Source organism: Bombina bombina, chromosome 6, assembly GCF_027579735.1.
Source record: "Bombina bombina isolate aBomBom1 chromosome 6, aBomBom1.pri, whole genome shotgun sequence".
NCBI classification, from domain to species: Eukaryota; Metazoa; Chordata; class Amphibia; order Anura; family Bombinatoridae; genus Bombina; species Bombina bombina.
The window spans coordinates 832152198-832171277 of record NC_069504.1 but is presented as its reverse complement, the minus strand read 5'-3'; the positions used below and the strand labels follow the sequence as shown (position 1 = coordinate 832171277).

At 38.4% G+C, this 19080-nt stretch overlaps 1 protein-coding gene across 3 annotated transcripts in view; it reads left to right on the top strand.

The window, feature by feature from the left end:
- SLC23A2 (solute carrier family 23 member 2) overlaps nt 1-19080 on the top strand; it is a 363505-nt gene that overhangs the window by 318910 nt on the left and 25515 nt on the right. For all 3 annotated transcript variants that reach the window (XM_053718194.1, XM_053718196.1, XM_053718195.1), the window contains 3 exons: nt 5717-5784; nt 8321-8502; nt 14007-14127. In XM_053718194.1, the coding sequence (XP_053574169.1) occupies nt 5717-5784; nt 8321-8502; nt 14007-14127 (371 nt within the window). The remainder of the gene's footprint in view (nt 1-5716; nt 5785-8320; nt 8503-14006; nt 14128-19080) is intronic.

Genomic DNA, 19080 nt, shown 5'->3' with positions numbered 1-19080 from the left:
ACAGATGCAAGTCTTTCAGGTTGGGGAGCTGTTTGGGGATCTCTGACAGCACAAGGGGTTTGGAAATCTCAAGAGGCGAGATTACCAATAAATATTTTATAACTCCGTGCAATTCTCAGAGCTCTTCAGTTTTGGCCTATGTTAAAGAGAGAACCGTTCATTTGTTTTCAGACAGACAATATCACAACAGTGGCATATGTCAATCATCAGGGTGGGACTCACAGTACCCAAGCTATGAAAGAAGTATCTTGGATACTTGCTTGGGCGGAATCCAGCTCCTGTCTAATCTCTGCGGTGCATATCCCAGGTGTAGACAATTGGGAGGCGGATTATCTCAGCCGTCAGACTTTACATCCAGGGGAGTGGTCTCTCCATCCAGATGTGTTTTCTCAGATTGTTCAGATGTGGGGTCTTCCAGAGAGAGATTTCATGGCCTCTCATCTAAACAAGAAACTTCCCAGATACCTGTCCAGGTCCAGGGATGTTCAGGCGGAAGCAGTGGATGTGCTGACACTAACTTGGTGTTATCATTCTGCTTACATTTTCCTGCCTCTAGTTCTTTTTCCAAGAGTGATCTTCAAAATCTTCATGGAACAATCGTTTGTGTTTCTGGTAGCTCCAGCATGGCCACACAGGTTTTGGTATGCAGATCTGGTTCGGATGTCCAGTTGCCAACCTTGGCCACTTCCGTTAAGGCCGGACCTGCTGTCTCAAGGTCCGTTTTTCCATCAGGATCTCAAATTATGAAATTTGAAGGTATGGAAATTGAACACTTAGTTCTAAGTCATAGAGGTTTCTCTGACTCAGTGATTAATACTATGTTACAAGCTCTTAAATCTGTCTCTAGAAAGATTTATTATAGAGTTTGGAAGACTTACATTTCATGGTGTTCTTCTAATAAATTCTCTTGGGATTCTTTTAGAATTCCTAGAATTTTACAGTTTCTTCAGGATGGTTTGGATAAGGTTTTGTCTGCAAGTTCCTTGAAGGGACAAATCTCTGCTCTTTCTGTTTTATTTCACAGAAAGATTGCTATACTTCCTGATATTCACTGTTTTTAACAGGCTTTGGTTTGTATCAAGCCTGCCATTAAATCAATTTCTCCTCCTTGGAGTCTTAATTTGGTTTTGAAGGCTTTACAGGGTCCTCCATTTGAGCCTATGCATTCTTTGGACATTAAACTACTTTCTTGGAAAGTGTTGTTCCTTTTGGCTATCTCTTCTGCTAGAAGAGTTTCTGAGCTACCTGCTCTTTCTTGTGAGTCTCCTTTTCTGATTTTTCATCAGTATAAGGCAGTTTTGCGGACTTCTTTTCAATTTTTACCTAAGGTTGTGAATTCTAAGAACATTAGTAGAGAAATTGTTGTCCCTTCCTTTTGTCCTAATCCTATGAATTCTTTGGAAAGATCCTTACATTCGTTGGATGTGGTAAGAGCTTTGAAATATTATGTGGAAGCTACTAAAGATTTCAGGAAGACTTCTAGTCTATTTGTTATATTTTCTGGTCCTAGGAAAGGTCAGAAGGCTTCTATTTCCTTGGCTTCTTGGTTAAAACTTTTGATTCATCAAGCTTATTTGGAGTCAGGTCAGGCCTCGCCTCAGAGAATTACAGCTCATTCTACTAGATCTCCACTTCGTGGGCTTTTAAGAATGAAGCTTCAGTTGATCAGATTTGCAAAGCGGCAACTTCGCATACATTTACTAAATTCTACCGTTTTGATGTATTTGCTTCTTCAGAAGCAGTTTTTGGTAGAAAAGTTCTTCAGGCAGCTGTTTCAGTTTGATTCTTCTGCTTTTGATTTAAGTTTTTTTCTTTCTTTTACGAGAATAAACTTATTTTTTTGGGTTGTGGATTAATTTTTTCAGCGGAATATGGCTGTTTTTTTTTAATCCCTCCCTCTCTAGTGACTCTTGCGTGGAGTTCCACATCTTGGGTATTGCTATCCCATACGTCACTAGCTCATGGACTCTTGCCAATTACATGAAAGAAAACATAATTTATGTAAGAACTTGCCTGATAAATTAATTTCTTTCATATTGGCAAGAGTTCATGAGGCCCACCCTTTTTATGGTGGTTATGATTTTTTGTATTAAGCACAATTATTTCCAAATTTCTTTTGTTGATGCTTTCTACTCCTTTCTTTATCACCCCACTGCTTGGCTATTCTTTAAACTGAATTGTGGGTGTGGTGAGGGGTGTGTTTATAGGCATTTTGAGGTTTGGGAAACTTTGCCCCTCCTGGTAGGATTGTATATCCCATACGTCACTAGCTCATGGACTCTTGCCAATATGAAAGAAATTAATTTATCAGTTAAGTTCTTACATAAATTGTTTTTTTTGTTCAGCAAGGGCATTATATGCCTACAATAGACTTACAGGATACATATCTTCATATTCTGATTCATCCAGATTGCTTTCAATTTCTCAGATTCTCTTTTTTAGACAAGCATTACCAATTTGTTGCTCTTCCTTTTTGGCATAGCGACAGCTCTAGGAATCTTTTTAAAGGTTCTTGGTGTCCTACTCTCTGTTATCAGAGAGCGGGGTGTTGCAGTGTTTCCTTATTTGGACGATATCTTGGTACTTACTCAGTCTTTACGTTCTGCAGAATCTCACACGAATCAACTATTGTTGTTTCTTCAAAGACATGGTTGGAGGATCAATTTTCCAAAAAGTTCCTTGATTCCTCAGACAAGGGTCACCTTTTTAGGTTTCCAGATAGATTCAGTGTCCATGACTCTGTCGCTAACAGACAAGAGAAAATTTAAATTGGTTTCAGCTTGTCAGAACCTTCAGTCTCTATTATTCCCTTCAGTAGCTATGTGCATGGAATTTTTAGGTCTCATGACTGCAGTATCGGACGCTATTCCCTTTGCTCGTTTTTATATGAGACCTCTCCAGCTTTGTATGCTGAATCAATGGTGCAGGGATTATACAAGGATATTACAATTAATATCCTTAAATCCCAATGTTTGACTATCTCTGACTTGGTGGTTAGATCACCATCCTGGACTGTAATCACAACAGATGCAAGTCTTTTCAGGTTGGGGAGCTGTTTGGGGATCTCTGACAGCACAAGGGGTTTGAGAATCAAGAGGCGAGATTACCAATCAATATTTTGGAACTCTGTGCAATTTTCAGGGCTCTTCAGGCTTGGCCTCGGTTGAAGAGAGAACCGTTCATTTGTTTTCAGACAGACAATATCACAGCTGTGGCATATGTCAATTATCAGGGTGGGACTCACAGTCCCCTAGCTATGTTAGAAGTATCTCAAATACTTTCTTTGGCGGAATCAAGCTCTTGTCTAATTTCTGTGGTACTTATCCCAGGTGTAGACAATTGAGAAGCGGATTATCTCAGCCATCAGACTTTACATCTGGGGGAGTGGTCTCTCCATCCAGATGTTTTCTCAGATTGTTCAGATGTGGGGTCTTCCAGAAATATATCTGATGGTTCTCATCTAAACAAGAAACTTCCCAGGTACCTGTCCAGGTATCTTCAGTCCGAAGCAGTGGATGCGTTGATACTTCCTTGGTGCTACCAACCTGCTTATTTTTCCCGCCTCTAGTTCTTCTTCCAAGAGTGATATCCAAAATCATCATGGAACAGTCATTTGTATTGCTGGTAGCTCCAGCATGGCCTCACAGGTTTTGGTCCGCGAATCTTCTGTCTCAAGGTCCTTTTTTTCCATCAGAATTTCAAATCGTTAAATTTGAAGATATGGGAATTGATCGCCTAGTGCTTAGTCATAGAAGTTTCTCTGACTCAGTGATTAATACTATGTTACAGGCTCGTAAATCTGTTTCTAGAAAGATTTTTTATCGAGTTTGGAAGACTTTTTTGTTCATGGTGTTCTTCTCATAAATTCGCTTGGCATTCTTTCAGAATTCCTAGAATTTTACAGTTTCTTCAGGACGGTTTAGATTTGGTTTTGTCTGCAAGTTCCTTGAATGGACAAATCATTGCTCATTCTGTCTTATTTCACAGAAAGATTGTTAAGCTTCCTGATATTCACTGTTTTTAACAGGCTTTGGTTTGTATCAAGCCTGTTATTAAATCAATCTCTCCTCCTTGGAGTCTTTATTTGGTTTTGAAGGCTTTACAGGCTCCTCCATTTGAGCCTATGCATTTTTTTTATATTAAACTACTTTCTTAGAAAGTGTTGTTCCTTTTGGCCAGCTCTTCTGCTAGAAGAGTTTCTGAATTATCTACTCTTTATTGTGAATCTCTTTTTCTGAATTTTTATCAGGATAAGGTGGTTTTGCGTACTTTATTTAAATTCTTTCCTAAGGATGTGATTTCTAACAACATTAATAGAGAAATTGTTGTCCCTTCCTTGTGTCCTAATCCTAAGAATTCTTTGGAGAAATCCTTCCATTCTTTGGATGTGGTAAGAGCTTTGAAATATTATGCTGAAGCTACTAAAGATTTCAGGAAGACTTCTAGTCTATTTGTTATCTTTTCTGATTCTAGGAAAGGTCAGAGGGCTTCTGCCGTTTCCTTGGCTTCGTGGTTAAGCTTTGGTTTCATTCAGCTTATTTGGGGTTGGGTCAAGTCCCGTCTCATAGAATTACAGCTCATTCTACTAGATCAGTCTCCACTTCGTGGGCTTTTAGGAATGAAGCTTCAGTTGATCAGATTTGCAAAGCAGCAACCTGGTCTTCTTTGCATACATTTACTAAATTCTACCGTTTTGATGTTTTCGCTTCTTCGGAAGCAGTTTTTGGTAGAAACGTTCTTCAGGCAGCTGTTTCAGTTTGATTCTTATGCTTATGTTTTAAGTTTTTTTCTTTTCATTTAATGAGAATTAACTTATATTTTGAGTTGTGGATTATTATTTCAGCGAGAAATGGCTGTTCTTATTTTTATCCCTCCCTCTCTAGTGACTCTTGCTTAGAGTTCCACATCTTGGGTATTGCTATCCCATACGTCACTAGCTCATGGACTCTTGCCAATTACATGAAAGATAACATAATTTATGTAAGAACTTACCTGATAAATTAATTTCTTTCATATTGGCAAGAGTCCATGAGGCCCACCCTTTTTATGGTCGTTTTGATTTTTTTGTATAAAGCACAATTATTTCCAAATTCCTTTGTTAATGCTTTTTACTCCTTTGTTTATCACCCCACTTCTTGGCTATTCGTTAAACTGAATTGTGGGTGTGGTGAGGGGTGTATTTATAGGCATTTTGAGGTTTGGGAAACGTTGCCCCTCCTGGTAGGATTGTATATCCCATACGTCACTAGCTCATGGACTCTTGCCAATATGAAAAAAATGAATTTATTAGGTAAGTTCTTACATAAATTGTTATTTGCCATGATTCAGGTTTTCAGTATATTTTCTTTTTGCAGACTGTCAGTTTCATATCTGGGAAATGTTTTTTTTATGAAAATGTATTTCTGTGGCCTTACGTACATATGCTATGAGGACCATGCCCTGGTATTCAAGCTCAGAGAGTTTGAGGTGGTGTGTATTTTTGTGCCTTACAAGCCACGGCTGACTATTTAAGCATGAATGGTGTTTAAATACCAGTGCACGGCCTTACACAGTATATGTGCGTATGCCACTGAAAAAGAAACCCAATAATAACTTTTACTAGAAGCATTTTTGCTAATGGACATTTCATTTTTTTACCTTTCTGTTCCTTTAGTGATATTTTTTTTTAAGTGCAATAAGGTTCTTTACTTATCATGCATTGTTGTTTCACTTGCAGATTTATCCATCACTAATGCAACAGAGCTGCTACACACAGAACACATATGGTACCCAAGAATACGTGAGGTACAGTTACTACCAGGTTAACAGCCGCCACTTGTTTCAAGTAGTATGTTTGGAAATTTCTTATGTTTCTTTCTTTTAGATCTCTGACCTTTCTTCACTTCTGCATATTTTTGTGAACATATAATAATTAAAAATCCAGCATTGCAAAGGGGAGTTAAAGGGACACTGTACCCAACAATTTTCTTTTGCGATTCAGATAGAGCATGCAATTTTAAGCAATTTTCTAATTTACTCCTATTATCAATTTTTCTTTGTTCTCTTGCTATCTTTATATGAAAAAGAAGGCATCTAAGCTTTTTTTTCTTGGTTCAGTACTCTGGACAGCAGTTTTTGATTAGTGGATGAATTTATCCACCAATCAGCAAGGACAACCTAGGCTGTTCACCAAAAATGGGCCGGCATCTAAACTTACATTCTTGCATTTCAAAAAAAGAAACCAAGTGAATAAAGAAGATTTGATAATAGGAGTAAATTAGAAAGTTGCTTAAAATTGCATGCTCTATCTGAATCCTGAAAGAATTTTTTTGGGTACAGTGTCCCTTTAAGGGAATATTAAGGGGACATTAAATACTTTAAATTTGTACTATAAAATAGTTAACCTCTTCGCTACCGGGACATTAAGCTTGCCCAAAGTACTGGAGAATTTAGCATTTTTATAATCTCTCCATTTAAACTGAAATAGAGCATACATTTATGTTTATCTACCCGTGAAATATATGGAATAAGATTGCTGTCAAAAAAGCAAGCGTATGTGATTCTTTATCGTATATAAATTGTGACATACAAATCAAATTTTTCAAATACAATTATTTATTTTTTTGGAAATACTATTTTTTTTACATACTTTGGAAGTAGTCTTCTCTTTTGGATTTACACTTCCAGTATGTGTCAAACCACTGTGAACAATAATTCTAGTTCCCATTTTAATAAAGGTCTTGTGATTTCACAGCATTATAGTTTGCCCTGGAACTAGCTGCTCTTTTGCTTTTAAATGTGTAGATGAAAAGCTGTGATGAAATCCTCAAAATCAGCATTCCTTAGTACATTGTATAAAACAAGGCAGAATAAACACTTTGGTCTTTTTGAAGCATGTTGTATGGTAAAACATAAAAAACATACTCTGAAAGACCACATGCTACAATGAGTTTTCCTGCTGCTTGAAAACTGTTGTTCTAACATCAAAATCAATATTCAATATATCAGTCTAGTGTTCTATTATGCAAATGAGAATAATCACTTCTGGCATGTTTAAGCCTTGTTGTATTGTTGATAAATGTTAAAAAGTTTACCTAAGATTTTGATGTGCTGGGATGTCGGCTATTTCTCCTCATTTTATTGAAATCAAACAAGCAGGTACTTTCCAGGCAAACTACTGAAGTGAATGCTGTGACATCACAAAAAAGAAATTGTATTTGAAAATCTAGATTTGTATTTGTATGTCACAATTTATATACAATGATAAAGAATCACACGTGCTTGCCTTTATAACAGCAATTTGATTCCATAAAAATACACACACACATATATATATTAGGGATGCACCGAAATTTCGGCCGCAGAAAGTTTCGGCTGAAAATGGCATTTTTGGCTATTTCGGTTTTCGGTTTTTTAGCCTGTTATTTTCGGTAAAATTATTGTGTAGCATGTTTCAAATTTGATGCTAGCCTAGAGCTGCTGTTTAAGTTTATTACTTGACTTACTGTTCTGCATATAATGAGTTTTCTAGGACTATACTTTATTTGGATAATTAGTAAAAAAAAAAACCTGTTAAATATGATTCTGTTACATAGAACTAAATGAAGAATAATACAGTATATTGATATTTATAATTGTTTTAAGTAGGGATGCACCAAAATTTTGGTCACAGAAACATTTTTGGCCGAAAATGGCATTATTGTTTGCCTGTTTTTTTTTTTCTTGGTAAAATTATTGTGTAGCATATTATTGTTTTAAGATATTTTTGTCCAATTTTAGTGTGTTACTTTCAATAAAAGTGTGGGATTTTTTTATTGGCTCTAATTATGCAAAAAAACCTAAATAAAAAATAATTTGAAAAAATACATTTTCGGTATTAGTTTCGGTTTTCGGCCAAGTGCATCCAGGATTTTCGGATTCGGTTTCGGTCCAGAATTTCCATTTCGGTGCATTATATATATATATATATATATATATATATATATATATATATATATATATAGAGAGAGAGAGAGAGAGAGAGAGAGAGAGAGAGAGAGAGAGAGAGAGAGAGAGAGAGAGAGAGAGAGAGATCTGTCAGTAGATGACAGTTTCAACTATCACAGAATTCTGAAATGATTGTAAAAAAATCATTTAATAAGAAAATTATGTTTTTTGCAATCTCACACACCTACTGCAGTCAACAGTGGCTTCCAGAATGTCCCTTTTTCTATCAGCAATAGCTAGTATCCTATAAGGTAGGACTTTTTCCTGCACATGGTATAAAGAACAAATTTGGTCTTTGTTCCCATACTTAGATGTTTGTATGCCTAATAACATTTCTCATTTTATTCTTCTCTAGATACAAGGTGCAATCATAATGTCATCACTTATTGAAGTGGTAATTGGTTTCCTTGGGCTCCCTGGTGCTTTATTGCAATACATCGGTCCACTGACAATAACTCCTACAGTATCCCTCATCGGATTGTCTGGTTTCCAGGCTGCAGGGGAGAGAGCTGGCAAACATTGGGGAATAGCAATGCTGTAAGTGATAATGCTCAAACCACTGAGTTTAAAAGTATCCTGATTTATTAAATTAAGTTTGAAAATTTTCACTGTTACAAAATTCTTGGTTTATTATCCTATCTGATCTTTTTTTTGTCTGTAGACTATCTATATTTAAACCATTATACCATCCCTTTTACACACCTCCTTTGAGATATTGTTCAAAAATGTTATTTTGGTATTTCACACATTCAACTCCATATTAACAATATGTGCTTGCAGTCATCAAAATTCTATAAATGAGAATAAGCAGATAAGGGTGTGTGTAGAATGTGCACTAAAGAATGACACAGGCTTCCTGCACTATGCTGCTATCAAAAATATTTTATTTATACATAACCCAAAATCGCTTTAGCGTTCAAGACATAAACTCAGTGTTAGCTGTAAAACCACCCACAAACGGTCTAAGCTCAAGGTTGTGATGGATAGAGCAAAGTTCTTAAACCAGGGTCATTTGGGCACTTGGAAAATAAAGGACCCAAGACTGCAAGTTTTATTCAAATTCTATACAGTCAGTTCTTTGCTGTAGCAACTCGCCTGTTAAGAGCCATCAACAGAATCTTTGCAGGTAAATTAAAGGGACAGTCTATTCCAGATTTGTTATTGTTTAAAAAGATAATCTCTTTATTGCACATTACCCAGTTTTGCATAACCAACAAGGTTATATTAATTCACGTTTTACCTGTGTGATTACCTTGTATCTAAGCCTCTGCAGACTGCCCCCTTATTTTAGTTCTTTTGACAGACTTGCATTTGAGCCAATCGGTGCTGACTAATAAATAACTCCACGGGAGTGAGCACAATGTTATGTATATGGCACACATGAACTAGCAGTGTCTGTGAAAAACGGTCTCACATGTTACAGAAGGAGCATGAATAGACCAAACTTTACAAGTGCTATTGCATTGTTTTTTTATCATGCATATGTTGATTATGCAAATCTACTGTATTTACTGGTCCTCTAAATATTTTTTGATGGCATTATAGTGCAGCCTATGTAATTCTTTAGTATGTGTACATCTTATACATTCTCTCTTCTGTTTTTCATATATTTATATATATATATATATATATATAAGTGCTATTGAATTGTCTTTTTATTATGCATTTTAATTATACAGTTCTACTTTATTTAATGGTACTGTAAAGGTAAAGATCTCCCTATATTTTGTTTTAGCAGATCTCAAAGTGCAAAATGTTAAGCTTTATATTTGCAAAGGATTCTCAAATTGACTGTTTAATACTATAATTTCTAACAATAGCATTAACATTTCTTTCATAAGGTGTTGCGAGTTCATGAGCCATTACTCTTGAGAATTCAAGTCCTGGCCTTTAGTAGGAGGCAAAGAATCCCAATACTCTGAGTACTTTCTCTTTTTGCCTTCCAGGAGGAATGCAAAAAATTGAGGTGTTTCGGATTCTTTATTGAGATTTTCTCAGAATGATGTGAGGCCCATTTTCCCCTCAGAGCTGCTACTGAAAGACAGAGGGAGATTAAAGTATTAACACAATTACTCCCAGTGTGGAGTTAATCAAAAGCCTACCACAGGTGTCATGGGGACCAGTCCCTAAGCCTCCTCCTGTTGGGCCGTCTATACATCATACTTAAATCCTCTGCTGTGACGTACACAGCATTGGATGGGCTCCCTACTGGACGCAGCCGTTTGCAGCTGGTAAGCACAGTAGAGTACTAGTAAGGTAAGTAAAGACACAATACATTGGCACGCACATAGCCCACAGGCCATTAGCAGGTACACTTACATATTTGTACATCATAGTCCGGTGGACTTTTTACAGACATTAAAATACTACAGTATATACTAGACTTATATTGATTTATTATCTAGTTCTTATTAGGAGACAGGTTTTTGGACAAGGAGGTTCCACTTTGTGTATGTGGAATATTTTGTCTTTTAAATGGTCATTATATATTTGAGGTTTTCCTATTTTAACCTTTTATTCTGTCTGTAAGCACTGTAGCACGTTCCCTTTCTACCCCACTTTTGTTTACAGACTGACGGTTTAGCCCTGTAGTGTGCTCACGCTCCTCTACTTTTGAAAACAAAATCCTCCTCATTGGCTAAAAACAATATTGCATCAAGGGTTTATCCCTCAATTAGCTGGAATCCATATAAGGTGGCATTTATCTTATACAATGTTACTAGAACAAAGACAGAATTATGAATATACTGCATAGCCTCTATTTTCTTGCACAATTCTCTTATGATCCTATTACAAAGTATCCATAGATTTCTACCATGGAACTGAATACTATTGCACTGCAGTTTACAATTCTTATTGCCCTTCAATTTACATTTAAAATACTGATCATCACATCTTTGACATTCTATGCACGTTGGGCGATAGACTGCAAATGTAGTATGGCAGTTCATGCATTCGTTATGTTTAAATCTTTACCCTGTAATTGCATTATGAAAACTCAGAGGGATACAAAAAGCCCATTACAAGTTATATATACACTACTGCATATCAAAAGCAGCCACCCCAGATTGCATTAACTGCCGTACTACATATGCAGTCTATATCCTAGCATGCATAGAATGTCATGTCCAGTATGTGGGAATCATGACCAAGAGGTCAGATCCCAAAGAAGAGAACATTTGTCAAACATAAAAGCTGGTTCCCTTACTACACCATTGATTACCCATTTTAAACGGGTATGCCATAAAAGCCAAGATAGTTTGGTATGGACCATAATTGAAAGAGTTAAATCTCCCCCAATAGGTGAAGATAGTTTGTTTGTTTTTTGGCCAAGAGGGAGGTCCATTGGATCTTCAAATTTGGGCACAAGAACTCCTGGGGGGACTAAGCTCAAAATATAATATAATCAATTTCTGAGAATAGTGATATATGGAGGTCAGCAATTAACAATGTGATAATCCCTTTTGCCTCTTTAAATGGACATTTGTTTTATTACTCATAATTGTTTTTTTTTTATTATCTACTTGTAGTTTCATCTTGTGTTTTTAATACTCAATATGATAACAAAGAATACTTCAAGGTATTACTAATTATGAATAATGGATTAATAGTGATATACTCCCCAAAGATGTGATGATCAGTATTTTAAATTTAAATTGAAGGGCAATAAGAATTGTAAATTGCAGTGCAATAGTATTTAGTTCCTTGGTAGAAGTTTATGGATTCTTTGAAATAGGAACATAACCAGAAACCTCACATGCAATTTGGTCTTGTTAAAGTGATGTTGAAGATAAAGCTTTTCTTTTTTGTATTATCTGTTCTGATCAGAAGGGCTTTGTGGTTGAAATCATGGTCAGCTTACCTGGTTTGCAAAATCAGCCTTTTATCTTGTCCTTTTCATGGAAAATTTGTTTTGTCTAGACCCTATCGTTTCAGCTGTGACTGTAGAAAATTGAGTCTTTCTCCTTCAGGACAAAGAGCCCCATGTATTAAAAGGCGGACGGACAGCTTCTCAAATTGTGAAGCTGTCCCGCCCGCGTTCACTGCATACCGGCAGCAGATCTGTTGATCCGCTGGCCCATATGTATCATTACACACTCTGATGAGTGTTTAATGCCCGCCCCTTTATTCACGCAAGTGAAGGGACTGTCGATCACCTAGAGCGATTTTTCTTTGCCACCTCTGGCCTATGCGAACCTGCCCCGCAAGGGCACCGGAGCAGCTCTTGCCGATTCGTACATGGAGCCCTAAATGTCTAAGGGAAAAAAAAGAACATTCAGTTGTTTTTATTGCTTTAGTCAATCGAGGAACAAAAAGTTGTCGTCTTCATCTCAAAAACAGGATTCTTCCAGAATCTCTTGGAAGTCTAGTCTCAATTGGAATAAGGCCAAACTGTCAAAAAAAGCCTTCTACCACCTCCAAATCTGCTTGAAGATGTGGCCCCTGATTCAGATTCTCTTCTGGTAGGTGGCAGATTACGCCTTTTTTCAAGAGATATGGTCTCAATCTGTTCAAGACCCCAGGGTCAGAGTAGGCTTTTAATAAAGGCCTTCTAGAGGAAAGATTCTACTGTCCCACATTTAAGAGGACCCTGTAAAGGTAAAATCCTTTTTCCAATGTGTTAAATATCTGTAATTTATGGGGGATAATAGTTCAAGTACCTGTGTTAGAACCTGGTTGTTGTTCCCAAGAAAAATTGACTTACAGGCCTTTTCTAGATGTAAAATCTCTAAACAAGTTTCTCTGAAATCTGTTTCAAAAGATGTAAGCAATTCGGACTGTTCTAGCTTTAGTTCAGCATGGACAATAAATGTCCAAAATAGATTCGAACGATGCTTACCTTCATTCTCCTATCCACTTAGACCACTACCAGTTTCTAAGGTTTTCCTTCCAGGACAAACACTTTCTGTTTGTTGCTCTTCCATTTGTCCTAGCTACAGCTCCCAGATTTTTTTTTTTACCAAAGTTCTTGGAAATCTGGTGTATAAAGGGCTTCAAGGTATTATGATACTTTGATGATAACTTGGTTCAGGCTCTGGCTTTACCTTTAGCTGTATCTCATTCTGACAAGCTTTTGTTGTTTCTTCACAAGCATGGTTGGAAAATCAACATTCAAAAGAGTTCTCTTTTTCCTCAAACCAAGGTCTCTTTCCGAGCAGTCATTTTCTACCATGAAGTTAAATAAGAAATCATTGTAAATATAAAAAAAAATGTATATCCGTATCTTTACTTTTATAGTAAAATCATACGGGATAAAAAGGTTCAGTAGTCTGTTATACATGCCCCTAACCATTGCCAGCCCACATTGGTTTATTTCAAGTGGTGACATATTCACCACTCATGTATTATGTATTTATTTATTAATACATACGTCACCGCTTGGAAAAAAAATGTTCTTTAAAGTGGGCCTACAGTCTCCCCAAAATGCATTACAGCCCGTTCAACTAGATCAGTTTTCACTTCCTGGGTTTTCAACAATAAGGCTTTTGCTGAACAACTTTGCAAGGCAGCAACATGGTCATCCTTGCATACCTTTTTTTAAATTCTACCATTCTGGTTTTTGGTAAGAAAGGCCTTCAGGCAGCAATGTCTGCAAATTAGGTGGGCATTAGTTAATGGTCTTTGCCATCTTATGAAAGAAAACATAATTTATGCATATATGTTCATTTCTTTCATGGTGGTTAGAGTCCACTAGACTTTCCCATTTTTCAATTTTACGTAATTAATAATTTTCTGGCAGCAGTTCTAGTTTGCACCTCATTTTCACTGCTTTTTCCTTTCCTATTTCTCCCTGCTTGGCTATATGTCAGACTAGCATAACAGAGAGGTGGGAGGGATTTAAGTACTCTTGGAATTTTGGGAATCTTTGCCTCCTCCTAGTGGCCAGGAGTTTAATTCCCAGGAGTAATGGCTTGTGGAATCTAACACCATGAAATAAATTAATTTAACAGGTGAGAATAAATTATGTTTTTATGGTTATTGCAGTCTCCTTATAAGCTATGACACAATTTTAATCTTTTCTTTTCTCTTTGCTTTATCAGAACAATTTTTTTGGTCCTGCTTTTCTCCCAATATGCCAGAAATGTCAAATTGCCACTACCCATCTACAAATCCAAGAAGGGATGGACAGCCTACAAGTTTCAGCTCTTTAAAATGTTCCCGGTGAGTGATAACACCATTGTGATTAAATATTTGTGTCCGCATATCTCAGCTTTATATTTGCAGATCATGCATGTGGCGCTGCAACAGACGGTAACATATCATTCTTCCCAAGGGTTTTACCAGAGAACTGAATTACATTTTCAGGAGCTAAATGGTTTGATAATTCACATTTGACCAGTGAAACAGATTTTGACAGCATGTGTTTTTCCATTGTTCCAAGGAGGATGGATTGCATTTCTTGCAATGGAATTCAGAACTTGCCTACATATTGCACAGTGATTGTTTGATATGTGCAGGAACTCTTTTATATTACTTTCTAGTTAGTCACAGCAGGGTAGATAACACTTGAGACTTTTCAAGGACAATTTGAAATGTTTTTGTAACATTTATTTTGAAATGCAGTGATTATTTCTGGTGCATATTTATTGAAGGGCCATTATAGTGAAAATTACATACTCTAATTGTTTAGAGCATGCAATTTTAATAATAGAGGCCCTGCAATGCTGTGTATTGAACCCCTACAAATGGGTTAAACACATAATTAAAATACCGCTCAGAAGCTACAGAGAACTGGTGGTCCTAAGCAGACAAGGCCCCTGACACAATCGGAAGCGTAAATTAATTATAAAAACCCTTCTCACAGAATCGGCAATACCAGAAGAAGGGATCATATTAAGCTGGAGAGTGGGAAGTAATGAAATTTCTTTTATATAAAGGTGGTTGTTTCATGACATCGCCTGTTAGGTTATTCTTATGCATATCCCAAGCATTACTGAATTCCCTTAGACTTCATTAAACAAACTTTACAGAAGGCAATAAGCGCAGACTTGATAGGCCGCCTTGTTTTCATCTGTCTTCAAAATCTAGGTTTCTGTGTTATCTCACTAAATAATTGTACATTTTGGTGTTTGCGTGTAAGAATTAATATTTCTTTTGCAAGATGTACTGAGTCCACGGTTTCATCCTTACTTGTGGGATATTATCCTTCCTAACAGGAAGTGGCAAAGAGAGCACCCACAGCAGAGCTGTCTATATAGCTCCCCCCTTAACTCCACCCCCCAGTCATTCTCTTTGCCGGCTCTAAGCAGGAAAGGTAAAGTGAAAGAGGTGATAAACTGTTAATTTTTATTTTTCTTCAAGCAAGAGTTTATTTTTAAATGGTATGTTCAGTCATTTTTTCTGGAGAGACTGTGATATTTCAGAAAGGCTGACAGTATCCCCATGAGGGTAAGGGTAAGCAGTAATCCTAAGAGCTATAGACAGGCATTACTAAGATTGCATAAAGGGCTATATTTATGGTTGACTCTCAGTTTGAATGCTATAACAAACAGTTGTGTGTTTTGGGAAGTGCTGTTAATAATCCTTTAAGGGACAACTGTTTTGAGGGTACACTTGGCTTTTTGGAGTTTTTAGAACCCACATGGCTGGTATAACGCTTGGTGTGTTTTTTTGGAGGCATTAGTAATATCGAGTGAGATGGGCGGGGCCTAATTTTGCGCCTAAGTTGCGCAGTTATTTTGTCCTCACAAGCAGCAAGCCACAACACCGGAGGGTCCTGGTACACTTCTTGGGCCAAATCGAAGCTTTATCCCCACATTACCAATCCCTAAGGGCAGGTAGGCGCCACAGCAGAGCTGTGGCAAGGTGCTGACAGGGTTTTTGCCCTTTTTTTGACACTTGTCAATCCGGTTTTCATAATTGTGGGTTAATTGTTTAATTTGCTTGTGGTGCAATCTTCCTAAAGCTTGTTGAATCTACTGTAAAAATTTCGAAAAATTTGAGGTATTTTTAAGCAGTTTTGCAGTTTGTGTGTGCCTTTATTTCTCTTAAAGGCACAGTACCGTTTTTGATAACTGTTGTTTTTTCAATGAATAAAGTGTTTTCCAAGCTTGCTTGTCTCATTACTAGCCTGTTCAACATGTCTGACATTGAGGAAACTCCTTGCTCAATATGTTTAGAAGCCATTGTGGATCCCCCTCTTAGAATGTGTCCCACATGTACTGATATGTCTATAAATTGCAAACAGCATATTTTGACTTATAAAAGTTTGGCACTGGATGATTCTCAGACAGAAGGAAATCAGGTTATACCATCTAGTTCTCCCGAAGTGTCACAACCAGTAACGCCCGCACAAGCGACGCCAAGTACCTCTAGTGCGTCTAATTCTTTCACCTTGCAAGATATGGCCACAGTTATGAATTCTACCCTCCCAGAGGTTTTATCTAAACTGCCTGGGTTGCAAGGGAAGCGCAGTAGCTCTGGGTTAAGAACAAATGCTGAGCCTTCTGACGCTTTAGTAGCCGTATCCGATGTACCCTCACAATGTTCAGAGATAGGGGTGAGGGATTTGCTCTCTGAGGGAGAGATTTCTGATTCAGGAAAGATGTTCCCTCAGACAGATTCAGATATGACGGCATTTAAATTTAAGCTAGAACACCCCCGCTTATTGCTCAGGGAGGTTTTAGCGACTCTGGATGATTGTGACCCTATTGTAGTTCCAGAGAAATTGTGTAAAATGGACAAATATTTAGAGGTTCCTGTCTACACTGATGTTTTTCCGGTCCCTAAGAGGATTTCGGACATTGCTACTAAGGAGTTGGATAGACCAGGTATTCCGTTTGCTCCCCCTCCTATTTTTAAGAAGATGTTTCCCATATCCGACACCATGCGGGACTCGTGGCAGACGGTCCCTAAGGTGGAGGGAGCGATTTCTACTCTGGCTAAGTGTACAACTATACCTATTGAGGACAGTTGTGCTCTCAAAGATCCTATGGATAAAAAATTAGAGGGTCTCCTAAAAAAAGTTTTTGTTCATCAGGGTTTTCTTCTCCAGCCTAAAGCGTGCATTGTTCCTGTAATCACTGCAGCTGCCTTTTGGTTCGAGTCTCTGGAAGAGGCTCTTCAGGTGGAGAGGGCTCTTAAGCTAGCTAATTCTTTTATTACAGATGCCGCTTTTCATCTGGCTAAATTAGTGGCAAGAATTCATGTTTTGCCATTTTAGCGTGTAGAGCGTTATGGCGTAAGTCCTGGTTGGCTGATGTGTCGTCAAAATCTAAGCTTTTGACCATCCCTTTCAAGTGTAAGACCCTATTCGGGCCTGAACTGAAAGAGATCATTTCAGATATCACTGGAGGGAAGGGTCATGCCCTCCCTCAGGATAAGTCAAATAAGATGAGGACCAAACAAAATAATTTTCATTCCTTTCGAAACTTCAAAGGTGGTCCCGCTTCTTCTTCCCCTGCCAATCCGGGAGCGGATCTAGTAGGGGGCAGACTTTCTTTCTTTGCTCAGGCTTGGGCAAGAGACGGTCAGGACTCCTGGGCTGTAGAAATCGTAACCATCTTCTAGATTTCAAAGATTCTCCTCCAAGGGGGAGATTCCATCTTTTGCAATTGTCTGTAAACCAGACAAAAAGAGAGGCGTTCTTACGCTACTCCAATCTGTTTGTGGTTCCCAAAAAAGGGGGAACCTTCAGACCAATCCTAGAGCTCAAGATCCTAAACCGTCAACAAAGATCACCAATTCCTCAGTTTGCCTTTCTGGACAAGCATTACCAGTTTGTGGCTCTTCCCTTCGGGTTGGCCATGGCTCCCATAATTTTCACAAAGGTGCTAGGGTCCCTTCTGGCGGTTCTAAGGCCGCGGGGCATAGCAGTGGCGCCTTATCTAGACGACATTCTAATTCGAGCGTCGACTTTCCAACTAGCCAAGTCTCTCACGGACTTCATGTTGGCCTTTCTAAGATCTCATGGGTGGAAGGTGATAGACTCGGTGGACATGAAAATATTTCTGACGGAGGTCAGGAAATCAAAGATTCTAGCCACCTGCCGAGCTCTTCATTCCATTCCTTGGCCGTCAGTGGCTCAGTGTATGGAGGTAATCGGACTAATGGTAGCGGCAATGGACATAGTTCCGTTTGCTCGCTTACATCTCAGACCACTGCAACTATGCATGCTCAGTCAGTGGAATGGGGATTATGCAGATTTATCTCCTCAGATAAATCTGGACCAGGAGACCAGAGATTCTCTTCTTTGGTGGTTGTCACAGGATCACCTGTCCCAGGGAATGTGTTTCCGCAGGCCAGTGTGGGTTATAGTGACGACGGACGCCAGCCTTCTGGGCTAGGGTGCAGTCTGGAATTCCCTGAAAGCACAGGGTTTGTGGACTCAGGAGGAGGCCCTCCTTCCGATAAATATTCTGGAATTAAGATTGATATTCAATGCTCTTCAGGCATGGCCTCAGCTGGCTTCGGCCAGATTCATCAGATTTCAGTCGGACAACATCACGACTGTGGCTTATATCAATCATCAGGGGGGAACAAGGAGTTCCTTAGCGATGATAGAAGTTTCCAGGATAATCCGATGGGCAGAGACTCACTCTTGCCATCTATCAGCAATCTATATCCCAGGGGTAGAGAACTGGGAGGCTGATTTTCTAAGTCATCAGACTTTTCATCCGGACGGGTTTGCACAACTGGTTCAGCTATGGGGCACACCAGAATTGGAACTCATGGCGTCTCATCAGAACGCCAAACTTCCTTGTTACGGGTCCAGGTCAAGGGATCCTCAGGCAGTACTGATAGATGCTCTAGCAGTACCCTGGTCGTTCAACCTGGCTTATGTGTTTCCACCATTTTCTCTCCTTCCGCGTCTGATTGCCAGAATAAAACAGGAGAGGGCTTCAGTGATTTTGATAGCACCTGGGTGGCCACGCAGGACTTGGTATGCAGACCTGGTGGACATGTCATCTCTGCCACCATGGTCTCTGCCATTGAGGCAGGACCTTTTGATTCAAGGTCCGTTCAAGCATCCAAATCTAATTTCTCTGCAACTGACTGCTTGGAGATTGAACGCTTGATTTTATCAAAGCAGGGTTTCTCTGAGTCGGTCATAGATACCTTGATTCAGGCTCAAAAGCTTGTCACCAGGAAAATCATCAGATGTGGCGTAAATAT